This window comes from Hyposmocoma kahamanoa, unplaced genomic scaffold, assembly GCF_003589595.1.
Source record: "Hyposmocoma kahamanoa isolate Upper Pololo Valley unplaced genomic scaffold, ASM358959v1 64, whole genome shotgun sequence".
Taxonomy (NCBI): Eukaryota; Metazoa; Arthropoda; class Insecta; order Lepidoptera; family Cosmopterigidae; genus Hyposmocoma; species Hyposmocoma kahamanoa.
The window spans coordinates 19729711-19752681 of NW_020653852.1; the positions used below are offsets into that span (position 1 = coordinate 19729711).

Consider the following 22971-nt stretch of genomic DNA (forward strand, 5'->3'; position numbering starts at 1 on the left):
TGAAGTTTTAGCCAAATTAAATAATATAAATAAATATATTGCTGTTTGTGGTGACTTCAATGTTAACTTATTAGAAGATTCCAGTGCTAGCAGTAGGCTCATATCATTTTTCCAATGTTATAACCTTGTGAATCTTTTTTTGGTGCCTACTAGAATAACTTCTACTACTGCCACTTGTTTAGACAACATTTATACCAACGCCGTACCTAGTAATAAATCTATTATAAATAAATTAACTTCAGATCACTGCGGTCAATTGGCCACTTTTAATATAACTGTTGACAAAATGCCGAAAAAGGATATCACATGTGTTCCGATAAATAATGGTCGACTTAAAGCTTATAGAAATAACGTAATGCTTAAACTAACTGAACTTCCGTACGTTAACGATCCCAATAAATTGTATAATTCAGTTTTCAACATAGTCAAAAGTGAACGTGATAATGTTTTTAAGTCCAAAATCATAACTATTAATAATTCATTGAAATTTAGTGAATGGGCGACTGTGGGAATTCACAAAAGTAGACAAAGGCTGTATGATCTTTACGATGAAAGAACTTATAACACTAGTAACAGTTTTAATGATTTTGTTAGGAAATATTCGAAAATGTTTAAACGTGTTTGTGTGGCAGCCAAAGCAATGTTTATTAATAATAAAATAAAAAGCAGCGCGAATGTAGTAAAAACGACTTGGAATATTATAAATAGCGAAACTGGAAGGGTCAAACCTCGTAACTTAGATTTTCAACTAAGATTTAATGACAAAATTGTAAACACAGACGCAGAAGTTGCTAAAATATTTGAAAATTTTTTTACCAACATTCCAATTTTGACTACTAATTCGTTAAATTCATCTCCCACGGTCGCTGAATCCTTACTAAAAGAAAATAATGCAGTTAGTATCACTAATTTAAGGTTCCGTCATGTATTTCCAAACGATATTGTTAAAGCCTTTAAGTCTATAAATATAAAAAATACTGCTGATCTTGATGGTCTTTCAGTCAGAGTAATTAGTTCTATAGTTGATTGTATTGCGCCTTACTTAGCCTGTGTCTTTAATAAATGTGTTGATGATGGTGTCTTTCCTGACCTCATGAAGCAAAGTAAAGTTATTCCACTTTTCAAATCTGGTAGTATTTCTGACCCCACCAATTTCAGACCTATATCAATACTACCAACTCTCAGTAAAATATTTGAAAAAATTATTCTAAATCAGATGTGTGCACATTTTTATAGTAATAATTTAATGTCTCCTAAACAATTTGGTTTCACTCGGGGTCGCTCTACAACCGACGCTGGTGTAGAGTTGATTAATCATATATTTGATGCATGGGAAGTCTCATATGATGCTATTGGTGTATTCTGTGACCTTTCCAAGGCTTTTGATTGTGTGCACCATGATACACTGGTCAGGAAACTTCGCCATTATGGTGTGGCGGGACGTGATCTCGACCTTCTTAAATCGTATTTGCGTGGTAGGGTACAGAGGGTCGATGTTAACGGTACGAGATCGTCAGGGTCTGTAATTAGCATGGGTGTCCCTCAAGGTTCAATTCTAGGCCCATTTTTGTTTTTAGTTTATATTAATGATTTACCTAGCCTTATGGAGGGTATAAAACATGAGATAGTATTGTTTGCTGATGATACTTCCTTATTATTTAAAGTTAAAAGGCACCAATGTTCCTATGACGATGTGAACAATGCTATATCTAAAGTAGTTGATTGGTTTGCTGTTAATAACCTACTTCTTAATGAGAAAAAAACAAATTGTGTGAAATTTACATTACCCAATGTTAGAGAGACGGTTACAAACATTGTAGTTAGAAACGAAAAATTGAATCTTGTGGATACAGTTGTATTTCTAGGTATAACGTTAGATGCTAAATTGCAATGGGGTCCCCGTATAAGTAAGTTGTCAAAACGGCTCAGCTCTGCAGTGTACGCGATTAAAAAAATAAGGAAACTTTCAGACGTCGAAACCGCTAGATTGGTTTACTTCAGCTACTTTCACAGTCTAATGACATACGGCATTTTGCTTTGGGGTAATGCCGCCGATATCAATAGAATCTTTGTCCTGCAGAAACGTGCAGTTAGGGCAATTTACAATCTGGGCCCCAAAGTATCTTTGAGAGATAAGTTTAAGGAAATTAACATTCTTACACTAGCCTCACAATACATTTATGAAAATATAATTTATGTTAAAAGGAATAGTAATTTCTTTATGAAAAATAGTGACAGACATAACATTAATACGAGGAATAAAAATAAACTAGCTTTTCTTGATAGTCGTCTTCACAAAGTCAAACAATCATTTAAGGGGCAATGTATACGCTTCTATAACAAGATTCCGGTTGATATACAAAATTTGCCTTTCACGAGGTTTAAAACTATAGTGAAACAAAAACTTTATACTAAAGGTTATTATACAACTTCTGCGTACTTGGATGACAAAAATCCGTGGTAGTAACCCGTTTAGCTCATGGAGGTAGTCTCAATCTGATGTTTCAAATAAAAAAATATTGTAAATGTTATTTACAAAGAGCAACCCCTAGAGTTTCTTGCTCATTCTTCTCAGGGGAATCTGCCTTACGAATGAGCGGTAGAGTTTAACCATTGTGACGATTTCAAGTGTAATAATGCTTACCTATGAAATAAAGATTATTTTGATTTTGATTTTGATTTTGATTTTGGTCTGGCACCGCCCAAGCATATCCTGTAGATTGTAGTAGTTGTAATGTAGCCTTAAGAGCCCTGATGATGCCCTTGTTTATCTTTAAATTTTTTGACGTATTAAGAACCTACGGTAGCTTCGACATTTTAAACTTTTCCACAAAAAATGTTTGTGATATAAGTATGTATGTATGTGTAGTTCACGATCACGTTACATTGTTATAAAACGTACATAAGAAAATTTTGACATTTTTAATAAAATATAAATTTACTAGACGTCCTCTCGGTGTGAAAATTAAGTATGGAGTGGTACATGATCACGTCCATTCGGTTCATAGATTTTGTAAGGAGTGGCAGCGGAACGAAGCAAAGTTAAGCATGACGAAGAAAAAGAATTGTAGAACGATTCATTTCAAAAGTAAGTGGCTATTAACCAGAGAAAAGGGAGATAAAAGGTGGGATGATGATAAATGAAAGAGGTCTGAGAGATGAGGAATGAGAGAGAGACGCAACCTCTTTCATTATCATCCCACCTTTTATCTCCCTTTTCTATCCGTTAGTTCCGTCAACATTCTCGAACCGAATGGACGTGCTATCTCTCATCATGTATCACTCCATACTAAATTTTGAAAGCGAGAGGACGTCTAGTAAATTTATATTTTATTAAAAATGTCAACGTTTTGTTATGTGTTATCCTTTCATATATATGCCATTTCCACCATCAGATCAGCTCTAGGACACAATGACGTTTTATTTTTATTGGAATTACATCGTTAACGGGAAGATGGTGAAATTAATGAACCACATTAATTCTCTAACTTGCCACTGGTAGTGGTAGAATATTTTCTTCAAATTTAAATGGAACCTCTACTAAAGTACCCCCTTTCCAACAAAAAAAGAAACATCGAAATCGGTGTACAAATGTCGGAGTAACCGTGTAACGTAACACACAAAAAAATATTAATTTTTTTTTGTAAAATGAATATTAATTACAACATTTCTTTTATTAAATATCATGATATTTTTACTCCATGATATTCATGTATTTAGTGTGAAAATACTCCACTAGTTTTGTTCTTATTATTGGGTTACCTATCCGTAGTCCGAAATGACATTTTCTAGAAATTACGTTTGCTCGAATTTTCATAACCTCGAAAGTAATTTTGAGAGGAAAAGGTTTTTTATTTTAAACCTAACTTAACCTAACGTAACCGAACCTAATTGTGTCTTTGCGATAAACATCCAACATATCCTGAAAGAACAACGGTTTCGTTACAATTCGGTTTTCGGTGAAATGAAAATTCGAAGAAACATTATTTCGGAAACAAATCGAGTTTGCGATAGGTTATCTTATTCTTGATATAAACTCGAATTATTGTCGTTGGTTTCGCCGTAGTTATCGCTCTCACCACTGAGCTGCGATCGAGTCAACAGTGAGATTATAGTGACAGTTATAGCTAGCGACCGCATAAAATGTTTGTATACAAAATGTGGTTTACATATAATACAAACTGTCACAGTGAACTTGTAGTAGAGGTATTATAGGTCTTATGAATTTCTATATGTGCTTGTTATAGATCTTTGTATATATAGGGTTTTAAACGGCTTTTTGTCCTGGCACCACCTGTGAGAAAACTTATGAAAGTATCTTCACTCTTTCAGCTACCAGAAGCTGACAAGAGATGGCGCTATATTAATTGCAATATGTATTTGTTTTATTCGATATCATGATGTAGTTACTACCATGATATTAATTTTTGTGAAAATACTTCTCTAGTTTGTTAATATTACCAATACAAAGATCAAATAAATACATAGAAAAATTCCTTAGATAATTGATGAGAGTGGGTACGTGTAATTAATTTATTTCATTGATTGGTAGAATAATTATTTAAGTTGATATTACCCTGGACGAATAGACAATTGGACTTATTTTTCTCACCCGCTTGGTCCAAAAAAAACTCAATCGACTTTGTTGCGTATCTACTGCACTACCAACTTTATGTCACCTGTGTAATGTAACTAGATAAGTATGGCTGTATACCTTAAAATTAAAACTGTCATTTATTAGCGTAACACTTAAAGCTATATGGAAAAATAATAATAAATAAATTATGGTGTTGTTCATAGTGGATCCCATAGTAGAAAAAGAATACATAGGTATTAATTATTTAATAACAATAGACTGGAATATGCCAGCAAAGTATGAATGAGGATGGATGATAGAAAGAATATGAGGCATGACAGTGCGAGATAGGACTGGAGTGAAAGAGAACATAGTTAAAATAGGCTCTGTTTATATCAGAAGTATTAGATTGAACAAGTATTGCGTTTGGTGGTAAACGACACGCCTGTCTATCCGCTCACGCGATGCGCTCTTCCTACCGCAAAATGGCGGCTATTTGGTTTCGCAAAATAGAAAAGAATTCAGTTTAAATACAAGTTTTTATAAATAAAAATTATTATTCTGCATTGCTAAATAAATACCCTCCGTACTACCAACAAAAACATCTCAAATAAAATTCAGTAATACACCGCAAATCCTGCACTTAAAAAGCACTAATGAAATTTTTGGTGTACTTGGATAAATATGATAATATTCCGTTTGAGTGGTTCTAACGTTTACCATGAAATTACTCCTTAAAGTATAGTTTATAAACATTTATATTCAGGGTAAACTTAAAAAACGCTACTTACGGTATGTTTTCAATAAATAAACACCGAAATCTCCAGCCCAAACAATAACACACACGATTGTCGTGACGTATTTTTGACGTTATTTATTTTTTTAAATGACAGACCCAGGCATTAAAAACTTTATGGTTTGCTAGAGTAGTTACCGAAATAGCAATTAATATTAGTTCTTTTACCTGTTATAACTTCGATATCCGATAAATCGGTATAAAATCATCACCGGCATCTCTAGGTGTGGTATGCGTCTACGGCTGCATGTATCGCGTGAGCGGCTATAGCCGTTATAGTGCCAGTTAGAGCTTTAAATCGCAAAGATCTGACAGGCGCTGTCACTGCGCCTGTCACGGAATCTGAACAGCACTCTGTCCTGCTAAAACTGAAACGCAGTAATGCTCACTTTACTGCTTGGCGGCAGAAATAGATAAGGTGGCAGTACTTCACTGGAAGAACCCGTTCACAAGGAGCTCTTCTGCTACAAAAACATGACGTGTTTTGGATTCTCGCACAGTTTAGGAAATTCCTACACCTACCAGATCTTGTCTAGTTTGTACGTTGTTACAGAACTGAAAGTTGATTATGTCAAATATAATTTGGTTACAATAATTTCGCACTGCGTTCAGAGGTTATTAATTAATTAAGTCTAAATTATTACAATTTTTACGCCCTCATATGAGTATTTGTGGCAATCTATAAACACCTACCCGCATGTCTGAAATGTATTACAAACGACGAAACGTTTTTATACCAGGCTTCTTTTATTGGATATTATTTTTTCTGTGTAGAGGATTTTTTCGAACAAATATAATAAACATTTATTTTTATTGGACGTAGTTGTAATTTTAAACATTTTGTGTAATAAAATCAGTAAATGTTCAAATATGTTTATAATTAGTGTTTATATTAACGACGGTCACTTATCCTTGGAAATATTTTTTTTAACTTCTTACGACTGTAATATGAAATAAATGACATTTTTAACCAACTTTAAAAACAGGAGGAGGTTCTCAATTCGATTAGCTATATATTTTTAGTGTGTGCGTTACGCGATTACACTCCGAAATTTGTGAACCGATTTTGATGCCGAAGTTATCGCTTCCTTTTTTGTAAGTCGGTTAATAATGTTTTCTTAAAATGCACTATCCTGTTGTAAAAGTATTCCTTTCTTCTTTTTTACTCTTGTTTCTTTTTCTGTCATTGTTGTCGTTTATATATAGTCTGTTCCAATCCATTTAAACAAAAAGTAAACAAAACTGTTTTGTTAAAATTCTAAAACAATCACTCTATAAATCGAACAAGTAACACTTTCACGAGTATTTCAAAGATTTCGACTTGATATCTCATCACCTTTTCCAACAATATTCACTTTAATAGCATCGTAAAATCGTATTTGAAAAATGGTAGTCCAAAAATGAGGTTATTTTTCATCTATTATACTTCTATGACTTGTATATGGTTTCATAGTGCTGTACGAAAATAAACATTTGGTTTATTCAATTAGCTTTTGTAATCGATTAGTAAATCGAATATTTCAATCGCAATCGAACGAGTATCTAAATGTAAAGTTTTGAAGGAGGATTTAAAATTAAGATTTCGGATATTTTAAATATGCTTTTATAGGTTATGTAAGAAAATCGCTAATATGACTCAATTAAACAAATTGATTCATTCAATTAGTTAATCGATTTGTAGTTAGCATTACAATTGGCCATCACTAAACCGTCTAAAGTCGGGTCAGTGACATGTTTGTTAACATTTTGTTTAAAATAGATTAAAACGAAGTATAGGTAAGTTGATTTAATTTTGGTTTTTATTTTTGTGAGTATAATTATACTACTAGGTTTACCTGCCATCTTAAGATTTTCTGGAAAAAAATTATATTTAGCAATAACGCCGGCTGTTGCATCCTTCTGTTTGTATTTTGTTCTTCTGGGTAGCTTGTTCTTTTATTGTAATAATTGAATTTAAATATAACTTTTATAAAATTGAATTAGATAACTGTGTGTATGTATATCAGTTTCAGATCACGTTAAGTGACGTGTCTTGAAATTGATTTAGTCAAATAAAATAAGTTTATTTTTGCCTTGACTTTTTAGATATGTAACTTTTAAGTGTAATAAAAGGGCAAAAGTAAACCATAAAATTGCATTTGGTTCTCCTTTATCGTACTAACCAGGAAATTAATTTAATGAGTTCAAATTGGATTATTTTCATTGATACAGTAATAATGTTCTAAAAACGTACCTACTTGGCGATCATTTTGAGTGTAACGTACATTCATATAATCATGCCTGTCTCCCACCGGGATAGGCAGAAACTATTGACCTGTACCTGCTACGCTCCTGAAATTTTGACTGTGACCTGAAAAAAAAAAGTTCAGTTGTCGGTGGTAGCTTATAGACCAATTTAATTGATTTTTTTTTAACTAAATTGAACTACATTTTTCCGGCTATCCGAGTAAGGTTCAGTACAACACGATAGTTTTTTATTTTCGGTTGTTTCCTTCTCGATGTTAACGCCTAAACCACTGTTTCTACTAATTATTTCTTAACCTTTTGACAGATACTGTCAACCTTTTCACGGATAATGTTACCTTTTTTAGCCGACTTCCAAAAAAGGATGAGGTTATCAATTCGACTGTATGTTTTTTTGTATGTATGTTACGCGTTAACTTAGTGAACCGATTTTGATGATTCTTTTTTTGTTGAAAAGAGCGTACCTCAGAAGTGGTCCCATTTAAATTTGAAAAAAATATTCCACCTCTAAGGGTGGCAAACTAGGGGATGAATGACTTTTGATGTCGGAGATAACAAATACTGTTTTAGTTTGTTATGATTATTAATACAAAGGCAAACAATTATTGGATGTAGATTTAAGGGAAATAATTATAATTAAAAGTAATTAACCGGAAAGAAGAATATCAGCGCCTTGCTGTCTTACACTGTACTCGTTTAACCTGTTAAGCAGGATCAGTTGAGCTGAGTTCGTCTAGGGAAGTACTGTCACCTTACATGTTTCTGCCGCCAAGCAGTAATGTGAGCATTACTGCGTTCCAGTTTTGAAGGTTAAGGGTGCTGGTGAAATTACAGGCACATGGCGCTTGTCAATAGATAACTTGTATGATAAGTTATTTAGATTCACGTGCCCTATTCAAAATCTAATGTAATTGTTAAATTTGACTTGCAGATACCGTCAAACCAAAGAACCCAAAAGAGGTAATGTTGCTACTTGTAACGGTATATTGTGACTTTTATTAAATAAAAATGTCGCATAAAATGGCCCAATATGGCAGGGGAGAAGACCCGGGAAACGCTGCGTTAGTCAGATATTGGTGAACGTTACCTTCACGTTATTTTAGTAACACTAGAGCTTCTTGTGAAAGAGTTTGTCCAGGAAAGTACTGCCATCTTATTTATATTTCTGACGCCAAGTTTTGGAGGGTACTGGAGAAATTACAGGCACATGGGACTTGTCAACTTATGTCAGATGGTGTTGAGCGTAGTCGCAGTGCCCATATATCTTTGTAATTTAATGTTCTGAGTAGCTCTGCAACTGCTATAGACAGGCGTGTCGCATAGCACCAGGTGTACGACTTATTCGTTCCGTTCCGTTCATTAAAAAATCAATTATTCTATCACTCAGTTAAGGTGATCATATGCATACTTTTAATTTTGGTTTAGCTATAGTTGGGAAATAATACTATATGAATATATTGAAATACTTTTACTGCGACATAAATATAATTTCGATTTTTTTAAGTAGGTTAATGGTAGCTTCGTTCTCTGCAAAACTTGATCCATGTTTAGGTAATCCTGTCTCATACCTCCAAAGTCGTTTTTTGAATTTGTCATTTTAATATTGAATAAGTTACACTGTTGGTATTTGTTGGCCTAATGAATAAACTAAATAGCTCACTGTTTTGTTTATAAATGACATCGACAAGGTTAAAATATGAAGTTCGCATCATAAATTATCCGTTTTATTTTTTCGTAAAAAAATTGTAGATAAAATATAATTTGAAAAGTTTCGGAAATTAAACCTCTCACCCGATATTGATTATTTGGTGCTTTATATTGTATTTTCTTTTTAAAATATTGTAATACGTTTACAATATAAACGTGCAATCTAAATGTAGACAGACTATTTTAAGAAAGAAAATTCTCAAAGAAGAATTTCTATAAATTAATTTGTAATTTTTTAAATTTCGGTGAATTTGATTTCGGTATAATGTTACTTGCAAAAATTCTTACATAATATTCTGCCAGCTTTTTATAACTAACTCTGTTTTTTTATCTAAATCACGTATATTTGTTTTTTCAAACAAACTAACGTTTTGGACATTTTACAGATCTCGCGGTTGACTGTAAAGGCCTCGTTTGTTTGTGTGAAAAACAAAGAAATATACTCAATTTAAGTACGAAAAAAATAGCTTCATTTCCTATGTGTAACAATCGTGAAAGCCTAAGAACTCGATACAATAATTGAAATTGTAAAATATAGCATCATATTTTTTAATTTTCGACTAAAATGGCAATACAATACCACGAAAGTTTCAAATTAAGAACCTCAAAATATTACAGGAAAGTAGAGTCTAATATGTATAAAATTTTGCAACCTCTCGGTATATAAATAGAAGGGAAGCTGGCATCTCTACATTCGTGCATACAGTCTCCGAACAACCACATCTCAACCATGAAACTGGTAAGTGCTTTTTATCGATTTTTTCAAATCGATTAGTGAAATGAAATTTTTGAATAGCGTGACACTTTTCCGCGGGTCACTTTCAGCGGATTAAATTCTCTAGAGAGAGATCATTTAGTGACTTTTATATTGTAGTAATTTTAATCTAGGATAAAAATAAATAATAATATGTAATATTTGACGAATTCTGTAGTGACTTTTCACACCGGTTATCATGGTGTCGTCATCTTCGACGTCCCGGATTCGGTTCTCAGCCGCGTCAATGTAGAAAACCAACTTTTCTATCGAGTATAGATGTTTGTGATTGTTTATAATTTAGGATAAAATTCACGGTATCTCCATCAGTACTAATTCAAGGGAATTTTGTAATATAAATATCTCATACGAGTGAGCATAAAGAAGAATAAGAAACAATAGATATATCATAATAATATTACTTGTAGTCAAAAATTCTCCATTTTTGTTTATTATTTTAATTTTCTCACAAAGCTATGTTGCATTGTGAAGATTTTAGACACTTGTCGATCAAACGATTGTTAAATTACAGCATCACAGACTATACTCAAACAGTACGTCATGTAAGAACATCACATTATCTGATTTTTGACTAAAAATATATTAATATGTATAAAGTTTTGTAACCTCACTGTATAAAATATTTTTTCAATAAAAGATATCTTCGGGAATTTGAAGTCTCTGTCCTGTAGAGAAGTTTTCTTTGGTGATTTTTATATTTACGATAAAATTAACAAAATCGAACATCTTGAGTGATGATTATAGTGCACCTATAATATCACTTGATTATGAATAAATTAATTAAGCATTGTACGCTACTATATAGTGTGGTCGAAGGTAAATCATTGTGAATTAGAATAAAAATTAATATTAACCATTATACCTAATAAACGTAAATGAAAGAACATTAATTTGCATAATTCATTACTGCCTACTATTTATATTTGATACAATGTTATTTTTAAAATACGAACAACCTCACAGGACTAATTACTAACATTATAAACAACACCTTTTATCTCTTATCTTTATCTATATCTTTATCTTTTCTCTGTATTTGGTGGAATAAGTTCTAACATGCAAGTGTCCTATGCGACGACTACCATCCCTGTCCTGCAGAAGGTTATTACCGTTTAGAGCGATCTATTTAAATCTATTTATTGTTGTATGAAAACAAAATTGTTAAAAGTCATAGAACCGAATTAAATGTTGTTGTTTATGATGTTAGTAATATAGTCTTGCGAAGTTGTTTGTATTTTAAAAACAACCCTCTATTGTTACCTTCGTCTCGGACCTACAAAATTACCTTGACGCTTTCAAAATGTTGGATTACTGATTTCCTGAAGTCTGTGTAGAACAATAATTGCCGTCGAGTCATTATCATAATTTTTTTTAAGAACAATGGTTCAGTAGGCCGCATCAAATACGGTAGATTAATTGCCGCATTAAGAAATATTTTGTGTAGTTTGATGACGTAAAATGCGCTTACGCATAGCTTTGTTATGTTATTTTTTATTGTTTAGAAATCACTTATTAGTATATATATAATCATAGAGGAGAAACGAGAAACGTTATCATAGAGGAGATCTTCATTGAAGAGATATATTCTTACGAGCACTAGAGCTCCTTGTGAAAGTGTTTGTCCATGGAAGTGCATGGGACTTGTCAACTTTTATCTCAGGCCCAATTACATCTTTGCGATTTAAAGCTCTGAGTGGCACTGCGACTACTATAGACATTCGTGTTGCTTATCACCAGGCGCACGACTTGTTCGTCCCGTCATTTGGTATCATGAAACAAAATTATTATTATTATTTAGGAAATGAAACTATTTTTCCGGTTTTAAATCGCGTATATTTGTTTTTTCAAACAAACCGACGTTTCGGGCCCTTTACAGGTCCCATAGTCACGGTTGACTGACCGTGTCAACGTATGTGTAACAATCGCGAAAACCTAAGAACTCGATATTATTATTATTATTTAAAATAGACACACGCTTGGCCACTATCTCATCTGGTGTTAACCGACGTCGTGGCCTACATTGGTGTTGCATGTGTCTAAAAAAAACTCAATAACAACGAAACCTTGATATTTTCATTTGTGATTTTATTGCTTTTTAAAACGGTAACAAATTTAAGTAATAACTTCCATCTCATTCAAGTTTATCTTTAAACTTGATAAATAATACGAAAGGAAAAAAAATTAGTAACTAATTCGTCGTTAATTTTTAACTGACTTGAAAACAGGAGGAGGTTCTGTTTTTTTGTATGTGATAACTCCATTTAACGGCATTTGTGAACCGAATTTGATGATTATTTTTTTGTTGGAAAGATGGTACCTCTTTAGTGGTCCCATTTGAACTCTAATGGTAGCAAAGTAGAGGATGAATGACTTTTGAGGTCGGTTTTTTAGCACTCTGTACGGAGATTAACGGTAATAAATCTGTGCAGGACGAGGGTGGGAGTCGTCGCGGAGGACGCTTGCATATTTGAGCTTAGATTCTACTAAATGCAGATCTAGAAAGTGTCAAATAAAGTGTATTTTTGGTAAATCTATTATGTGTTGTAAAAAGTCATGACACAAGAGTTCTATTATTTCTAACTAAATTTTTCGATAAAAATTTGATAGCCATCAAATTTTAGATATTGATTGATAGTTTTTTTTACAACATTTTTTACAATTATTGCTAAGTGCAATTATTAACACAAACTCAGATAAACAATATCATAATAACATCCAAAACAGAGGAGATAGACCAAAATAAAGCGTAATTCGTAGTCGAGAAAGAATCCATTAATATGTAAATAATAATTCAACCAAAAATGAAAAGAAAAAACGAGTAACTCAACGCATTGTAGGCGTTAACAACCTTACCTAGATAGATCCACCGGAAACCTATGCATACCAAACGTTTCGTAACATCAAACTCCTACATGGGGTATTAAAATGCTAAAATACCTTAATGGAATTTTCTGTAATTGTACCTATAAAGCCTTTATACCAAAGACGTGAGATTTGTTTTTGTATCTTAAAATTTCATCACCTAAGCAATAAATGTGTTAATGTTCTAATTCAAATGACTAAGCATGTGGTTTGTTTATGTCCTGTATATAACAACAAAGAAAGCTTTGAGAATATTACAATGGACATATCAACGGGAATCAGGCATGCTTACATCAAACATTTTATGGACTGGACCCGTTTGTAGGATCTGAGCACACTTTAAAAGGAAATTGTTAACAATCTTATTTGAGATTAACTGAAATTTAAATGTCAGTACAGTGCGGTGTACCACATACAGAATTGGTTTATTTTTCTTGTGTCGTGTCTTTTTATTTAATAACTTTTTTAATGTACGCTTTTTTGTAGGTCAAGATTGCACTCTTCACATTGCTTTACCCTTTTGTGTTGTGCTTATTATTGTAGATACTTTTGTGTTTGTTTTTTTTCTTTTTAAGGTGTTAACTTTTACCTTGCTTTTACCATAACTTACATGTTTGAAAATTAATGAGGACAACTGTAATTGGCACTAACTAGCTTTACCTAAAAACATTCAATGTAAATAGCTGTTGTTGTTCCGAATAAAATAAAATCGAAACTAAAAATGAAATAAAATTAAGCGGAATGTATAATCTATAATAAGATTCATCAATTGGAATCTTATTGTAGAATGTTATTCAAAATTTACCATTTACGAAACAACACTGTAACTTTCTGTACAACTGTACTTGGATGACAAAAATCCTTGGTGATCCGTTTCTTATCGGACTGTTGGTACCACTTTTGGGTCCAGTAGGATTTTGATAGTACTCATGACCCCACTTTTTGTTTGAAATAAATGTTATATATAAATGATAAATGTGTACAAATGTTTATTTACGCAATCCTAGAGATTCTTGCTTATTCTTCTCAATGGAATCTGCCTTACGAATGAGTAGTAGAATTAAATCAATGTGATAATTTCAAATTTGATTTGTTTACGTATGAAATAAAGACACATTTCACTTTGACTTTGACATATTAACGAATGTAAATTTTTTTCAATTGTTTAATCGCTAATTAATAAATCAGCGAATTTCTCTGCGTTACGTATCGGTGTAGTGTTTCAAAGTTGATCTTAAATACATACTTAAAATAACATTATTTTTCTGTCAGTTCCTGATCTCCGCCTTCTTCGGCCTGGCCGCTGCCGCCGGCTTCAACAACCAATATCCTGAGCAATCCAATAGGCCCCAAGCTGCTTATGAGAGAAACGCAAGGATCCTGGCCCTTGACGCTGACGTCAAGGAAGATTCCTTCAGATACAACTATGAAACTGAGAACGGTATCAAGGCTGAGGAACAGGGTCATGAGGTAAGTACGGCATCTGATAAACAATGTCCTTTATACTTGTATGGACAACATAATGAATGATTATTAATCCGGGAAACTTTTCCAATCATTTAAATGGGACAAATAGAAAATCGAGAATTGCATCTTTAGAAAAACGAACCCGCTAAATCGATATCGATTTTGATTCAATGAATACCATTGTCATTATCATACACGGTCCAAATTTACCCACTGCTGATTACCATTTACCAAAATCGTGCGCATTTTCATCCGATCAGTTAATAATGTACCTGCTTTTAAAAATTTTTCAAATGTTTTTACCGGTAAAGAGGTCAAATATTCATTTTTAACGGTGGCTACGTTTGTTCAGAAATTAAAAAATGATGAATAGGTCAAAAAAGCATTGTACAAAATGATAACTCGTACCCTTGGTGTAATAAAGGCACTTGGTCATACGCCAAAAGTGCTTTCATCACATGAAAGTCATAAACATAATACGAAGTACATGAAACAAATTATGTATATGTGAAATTTTATAACTCTCCTAATTGATCGTAAAAAAGTTATTGGCTTATTTCCTTAGTAGAATCTTTATACCTCTCTACTGAAAAGTTGTCATTTTTCAAACGTGGCCTTATTACACCACGCGTGTGAATTATAGATATAGAAAATAAAGAAAGTATTTATGATCGAGAATCAACACTACCTACATTAAATATATTCAGCCTTTAAGGAACTAGGAACTAGCTCAATAGAAAACAAAATGAACAACAAACGGTCAAGCGCTAATCCTATTGACACAGGTACTGAAGAGTAGGCCAGCTATGTATTGTGTACCAATGATTTATTCGCCGGTGTGACACACCTGCTTGGGCGTAAGAAATAAATTGGTTGTAAAGCCGTGTCCGTAATGCACAGAATCTAACACCGAAACCGCAACACAAAACATTACGTGTGGTCGGAAATTAGCATATTCAGAACTGTCTTTTCTGAAACCGCAAACCAGAATATCCATCACAAATTGTGATAGATAAAAAAGACGAAAAAGGCAAAAGTACATCGTTAAGAAAAGTTCTCAAAGAACAACGCAATACACGTTTGATGAAATGTATTCCTCGAGTACACTTGTCGAAATTGTTTTACATATATTCGATAGTATATACACGGCTTTCGAGTTTGAATGTCCAACTGTCATTTAACATTTGCAATTGAGTATTTAGCAGTAAAACGTAATAAAATCGTCGTAACGTATAAAGACGACTCGAAAACGGACGCTTTGGTACGTCTAGGCATTGAAGAAATACAGTGTAAACGAGTTTCTTTGTACGCTTGCGATTTGAGAATCCCGTGTATTACTTATGTTACTTCTGGTCACGGTTCTTAACACGCAAATGAAATTTTAATAAAATACATAACTTGTCAACGTAAAAATAAAAGAATTTTCTTCGATTTGCAAATTTTCATTAAGAGATTTGCCAGTACATTTTAAACAAGTCGGCATTAATTATTTCTTATCTATATGAGAGTCCAAAACACAAACGCAAATCAGATCGTGGGAAAAATGTTACTAAACTTGAAAACACGTGGCCAATCCGAACTTGAACTGAATAATGTGCTAGGACCTAGAGCACCTCCCTGGAGTACACCCGTAATTTAAATGGATCTATAAATGGTTAACGTTAAAAGGAAACATGTACGAAGAAGAGGAACTCACTGACCTATAAGAAACTTAAACTAGATGCAATCACTTGCAAAGGGCAGTGGCTAGCCATGGTAAAGGTCAAGAGTTGTGCAAACCATACTATTACCGTTTTAGATGGCACATCTATTTAAATTGATGATACAAATTTCTGTTTGGGCTGGAGTTATGAGGCAATTTAAACTGACAAATTTAATTGCGTTGATAGTGACAGATTGGATTTTTTGTAAGTAAACTTTACTTTACTTAGCAATTACACAGACTTTGGAATAATAAAGAAAGTAAAAATACTTCCGTTTCAGAAAATGAAGCTTGTACGTACATGTATGTAACAAAATGACAATGACTCGATAAGTATCACATTATATAAAGCACAGAATGAAGTCATTTAGTACGAATGATGCTATTTTTTTAAATTTAATAAAAGATATTCATTTTTAAAGTATGCACATAATATTGGCAGCTACAAAAGTTACTACATCAAATGCATCATGCAAATTAAAATAGTTACGGGTGACATATACTGAAAATGCTGAGTCTTTAACTTTTGTGCCTACGTCTCCTATTTTTTACATATGTCTGCTGCTGGAATAATGGGAGCTCAGCGGGAGAACTTCGCTTTTCAATCGAGAGTACTCGAAGGTGAATCGTGAATAGCTTGTAGTTCATGCAAAAAAAAAAATGCAATGTACAACGGTCAAACTATCCATCAATGCGTGTAACGATTGCCCAATGATTGCAACTACTCTGTCTGTACACATATCACTTTAACTCTCATTGTAGCGTTTACGAAATAATTATGTTGATTTTGAGTATAATTATTATGTACAGGTAATTTTGTGATACACAGAATGTCTGTGAATCGTGAAGTAAGAACGTTAGCCGTATTTGTGTTCAACGTGGATTTGGTATTTGGTTTCTCGGTGCAAAATCTATAAATCACAGGCATACAAGAGTTACGATCTTATATCCCACAACCGACAACACATTATCGTAAATCAGTTAGTGTCCCTAACGTCCATAGAAGGCGGTAACGGCTTCGAACTCAGAAAAAAAATCATCATCATCATGTCCCACTGCTGGACATGGATCACCTCTCAGACGAGGGTTTGGGTTAGATCAGTTTGGCTCAATATGGACTGGGAATTCACACGTTTTTCCAGGGTTGTGAACTTCCTTCAACGTGTGGATTTCATGACGATGTTTTCCTTCACCGAAAAGCTTATGGTAAATTTCAAATTAAATTTCCCACATAAATTCCGAATAACACTGGAGTGCGAGCTCAAATTCGAACCCACGGCCTCTGCTTGAGGTACTGTAAGTCAAACCATCAGGCTACTACGGCTGATGAAAATAATAAAAATCAAAATTCTATATTCAAAATGGCTACATATAGAATTGAATTTTGCAGTTGAGGAAGTTTTATATAACGATTGATGAGCTTCCCGAAAGCTAGTTAACAAATTTCATAGTTGCATTCATGTAACCATGGATGTGCAATGGCGATACATGGGCGTATTATGTATTTGAGGTTGCTACATACGATGCATATAATGCTTCTCATAAAAATGTTGCAGATAAATTGCAATCCTAATCGTTTACCACAAGGTGGCGATTTCGGGAAAGTCTTTTTGAGAATATATTAGTCTAATATCTCCAGTCGTTCTAAATTCGTCATCATCAATGTATTGTTTATGTTTCGACTAGATAACGTGCCTCCGTAATTATTTGTCTTTCACGATTGAGTAAAATCTGATTGCACATTTTTCTCTTGTCTGGTTGGCCTCAAACTCTCATCGACTCTGCAGTCTTTTGAAATGAATGATGTTTAAGTCCTGATACTGTTAATAAGTTGCTAAATTCCTACATGTAATACGTGTAATTAATAAGTTAATACCTGATCTTAGTTACAAATGAAAGAGGTCAGAGTTCAATCAGAGGCTGAAATCCAGGATGGCAATAAATATTTGTAATGCCATCTGTCGACTTTGAATGTTTACGCAAACGTTACTTCGCGGGAAATAATATGTATGAATACCTGTTTAAGAACCGATTGGTCATAATGAGAAACTATAGGGCCGGATAATTTGAACAAAAAAATTCTATCATTTGTGAACTTAAAAATATTTGATCATCTATTCTTTATATGAAATAAAAGATTACAAAATTTTTCTTCTTCTTGGGGTGTCATCTCCTACCGGAGGTCGGCTATCATTGTGGCAATTTGGGTCTGTGATGTTGCGGCTCAGAACAGTTATATGGTATTTATGTGGAACTATTTTGCAAGATTTTGAAGCCATGTGGCTTTTCTACGACCACGTCTTCTGCGGCCCTGAATTTTCCCTGCAGAATGAGTTGCGGTAGAGAGTATTTATTATTCTGTAAGTACTGCAGCTTCATCCTTTTTACTGTTTTCAAAATTAATAAAATATAAATAAATAAAATACCTGTGACATTTACGTAACATAATTAGTATTTATTTGGGTTAACATTGGATTATTTAGATTTATAGAGGAGTTTTTAACAGTTCTAAATATAAAGTGCTTAGAAAATGTTATGCTGGTTATGTGATAGAACTTAAAAATGTACCAAATTTGTCATTGCTCTGCAAAAATTTCATTTGCATGTATGCGTCATCTCTTTTCATCCTTCCGTTTTCATCATTTGCGAAAATTTTTATACACGTTCTTCATAAAGTATTGTCAATGGAACTAGACAACTGCTCTATTATGATTAACCTACTACTATGCATAATCATGCAAATTCTAGTACCTCGAATCCTATTAATGTCTTTACACCAAGGCTCATGCCATTCATACACAACATACAAAAACTTTGAGTCTTTATGAATTCAAAATATATATGTAAATATTATTCACGGTAAGTTTTATTATTGAGCTAAATGGTAATTATATATGTTAATCTTTGGATGCTTTGATTTACTGGGTAATAATGTTATTAACTTTTATGAAACGTTATGCATTTATTAACGCATGTGTCATAGCATACGAATAGTATTATTAATAGATGCGACATATTAGAAGATCTTAACAGGGTAATTTCCTATTATTTTGTTTTCACGGAATTATATAGTAGCGATATTTTAACAGTGCAGTGCCTCACTTATTTCGCTGTTGTAAAGAGCACAGGAAAGAAATATAAAAGGTCTGCCTACTGGTCATCCTTCTACAACAATACATTCATATTCTCTATTCTGAGGCATGCAGCATGTCCTCAGTTGGCTCGTACTTGATTTACTTTAATTATTTCTTGTATTTTTGTAACAATATTGTCTTATGTTGTTGTATTATATGGTACCGAACAATAGTATCTTTTTCCTTTCATTACTATTGTAAATATAAGAACTTATTCACGGGAGATGTCTTTTTCGCGTCAGCTACCAAATATCTATCTAAAACAAAATGTAAGCTCCGTTCAAACACTGTTTTATCATAGAAATTAACCAAGATCTTTTTCAATTCCAGGCTGACGGCATCGAAGCCCAGGGTGGTTTCCAATACACCGGTGACGATGGTCAGGTTTATTCCATCAGTTACGCTGCTGGTCAGGGTGGCTTCCAGCCGCAAGGAGCTCATATTCCCACTGCGCCTCCTACTCCCGAGGCTATTCTGAAAGCTCTAGAACAAAATGCTAGGGATGAGGCTGCTGGCATCATAGATGATGGTAAGTGACAATTTTACAATTTTGTGTCTGTTAGAGTTTGTCTTTTTCAAAGATCTGTTTTGTTGTTTTTCAAGTTGATTTAGAGGGATATTAAAGCACTGGATACCAGGTTGTATAGTATAGGTGCACAATGAGATTTTAAGAATCGTATCGTACGTTTAAATTTCTTTACAGGTTATGCCATTATTATCACCCTTTTTTATTCGGCTATAACCTTCGTTCATTTTTCTCCACCTATTTGTCTTATAGAATTCACTACCGACCATCACTAATTTCATCTAATTATTAATCCTTTATACACAATCCTTTATCAAATTCATACGTCCTTAAAATAGCATGTATCAAAATTTCCCAACACAGAATAAATTACTAACCCACACCTTGCAATACATGCCTCGAGTATTAACCTATACCGACACAGCCCAACCTAGATTTGAGATTACGGAGCAAATTGCTATGAATGTGGGCTTTGTTCTCTTTATTGGTATTTGGGATCCTTTGATTGAGAGCTGCAAGTCTCTAAAAGACTATAGAAATAACTTTAAATGGCAAAATTAAATGTTCCGTATCTTATTTTATTTAGAAGAAACAACTTCTTGACACAATTACCCTTAAAATACTCTTAAGAAACTACAATAACTCTTTCAGAACATGTATTACTTAATATAGGAATTTAACGTTAACTTTTCCTCGTTGTCATTATTAATCGACCACTTCATCTTGTTGTTATAAAAAGCTACATTAACAATTTCATCTCGTAAATCAATACACTTAGTAATTACTTAATATTAGCATACATCAAAATTTGTAGTCTATATCTAGTTTTTGTGGAAACTGGCATATGCTAACTTTCATGTACCTGGCAGTCAACAAATTGCACTCAGGCTGTAAAACAATTGGACCGACATTGATCCAAACCTTAACCTTAAAGGAATGTTCATAATATCGACACGAAATTACAGGTTGTTCTGGTCTAAAACATTAGTCTGCGTTGACCTTTAAGATGTTGAAATGACCTCTCTAAAACCGAAGCTTGGGAAAGAGACTTTATAAACCAAAGTATTTTAAATGTATCTCATTATGTCTGTTTACAATCAAGGCTTCATTTTGGTCAGAAAAATCTACATTTTCAAAGTCTTCTTATAGCTACTTGCTACATATTCTTTATCTGTAGTCTTTTTTCTGATATTTCGTTGCCATATATTATATATACATAGTCTTTTTCTAAGGCTGTCAGTTTATTGTCACCCGAAACCTCGTTCAAGTTTAAATATTTCTTATTAATTTTAATGCAATTAAAGTGTTGAATGATAATTTTAACCAAGTACATACGGTGTTTAACTCTGATCGCTTTACCTTTGTTTGAAATCACAACGTTTATAATTACATTTTTGTAACACTCTGTATAAACGAAGCTTTAATAAACGCTTTACTGGGTTAACATAATGTTAGTGTAGAACATAATAGCTCCTGTTTAACAATAGGTCAGTTTGGTGAAGGGTATCTCACAGTTATGCTTGTTTAGCACAATATCTCGTCGATCTCGCGTTTGGGAATGATGGATTGTCTTCGTGCCATTAACCTGTTTATAACTATTTATTCACAGCCGCGTATTTATCTTGTTTCTTTTTAACTTTATCGTCACACATTTTTGTTTCAATTTGACAATACAAGCCTCTCTTTAGAAAAGTAGTATTAGGACTTACAACCTCTTCTTGGACTGCTCTTGTATCTGCACTAATGTTAAAATTAGTCTGAGCTCAATTTTTTTTTATTCTTACATGCTCAATTGGGTTTGACATTTAAAGATGTCCTTTATGAGTATTCCCTCATTAATCGATAAAGTAAAGAGTAGCAGTAGAGCACCTTGTGAAAGAGTTCGTCCAGGGTAGTAATGCCATCTTACCTATTTCTGCCGTCAAACAGTAATATCAGGATTACCGTGTTCCGGTTTTAAAGGTTAAGAGAGCTGATGAAATTACAGGCACATGGAACTTGTCAACTATGTCTCAGGGTGACAGGCGCAGCGGTAGTGCCCCTCGGATCCTTGCGATTTAAAGGTCTGAGTGGCACTGCAACTGTTAGGGACAAGCGTATAGCTTACCATCAGGCACACGACTTCTTCGTCCTGTCGCTTGATGTTATAAAAAAGAAAAAAAAGTTACTTATTACAGTCTTCCTCCAGCTGTCCAATTTCATCATCATTATAAGCTGGCAGATTTCCACTGATAACAGGATTCTATCGGGAATAGATGTCATTATGTAGTTATTTTAGTGGCTTCAACTCATAAATAATACAGTCAGCTTTGCATGTTACTTTTTGTCATTAAATTCACACATTTCTTCTAAAAACTTCCAGGTCAATACAACCCAGGCAAATACGGTGACGCTCCAGCAGCCGGTGGTTTCCAGCAGAACCAATACAGAGCTCAGGCTTCGGCTGGATTCAGACAAAACTACAACAAGTACTAAATGTAATACTATTTTCTAACGTAGTATTTTACGTTACCAACATATCGCAATAAACACGTAAGATACGTTTCCATTTTTTTTTAATCTCGATAATGCCTTACATTTAAGATTTATTTCTTTCAATTTCGATGGGAAAAACGTTTTGTTAAACTTCTCTATTATTGAAAAATGATTGCGTGTCGTTTTAATTTGTACCCATTTGACCGAAAGTTTGTGTAGTAAAGAATTTGAAGACAATATAACAAGCGTTTTCAAACACAGAAATAAAACGTAATTGTCTTCGATTAATGAAATTAGAAAACAAACATACAATACTCATAAGACAAGGGACTTACATTTTAAACAGTTGCATTGGCCTTAAGAGCTTAGTCACCAACAAATGTAAATACATGATTGTAAATACAAATGATAAATCAAAATTGATTGAATAAGAATATATCTCAAAGATATCTACTTAAAATAAGGCTTCTGATGAATAAGTAAAAGTTGGTAGTATTGCAGAATAGTACTGTATTGACGTTAGTCAGTGACATGATGAGAGATGTAATTATTATAATTTATTCTATGAATAAAAACTTGTATGACAAATAATTTGATTTTTACTAATTACAGTAAACTACAGAATAGCATTTGAATACACGAAAATATGAAGCGTCTCATAAATCCTGCTTATAATTTTAAAACTTCAAATCAAGATTAAATTATGT

At 33.2% G+C, this 22971-nt stretch overlaps 1 protein-coding gene across 1 annotated transcript; it reads left to right on the top strand.

Annotated features, from left to right (window-relative positions):
- Positions 1 to 10031: 10031 nt before the first annotated feature.
- On the top strand, positions 10032 to 22642 carry LOC113230962 (cuticle protein 3-like). The gene is made up of 4 exons (XM_026465077.1): positions 10032 to 10062; positions 14233 to 14430; positions 19594 to 19792; positions 22152 to 22642. Exons 1-4 carry the CDS (start codon positions 10054 to 10056, stop codon positions 22262 to 22264), a joined length of 519 nt encoding a protein of 172 aa, XP_026320862.1. The 5' UTR covers positions 10032 to 10053; the 3' UTR covers positions 22265 to 22642.
- The last annotated feature ends 329 nt before the right edge of the window (positions 22643 to 22971 follow it).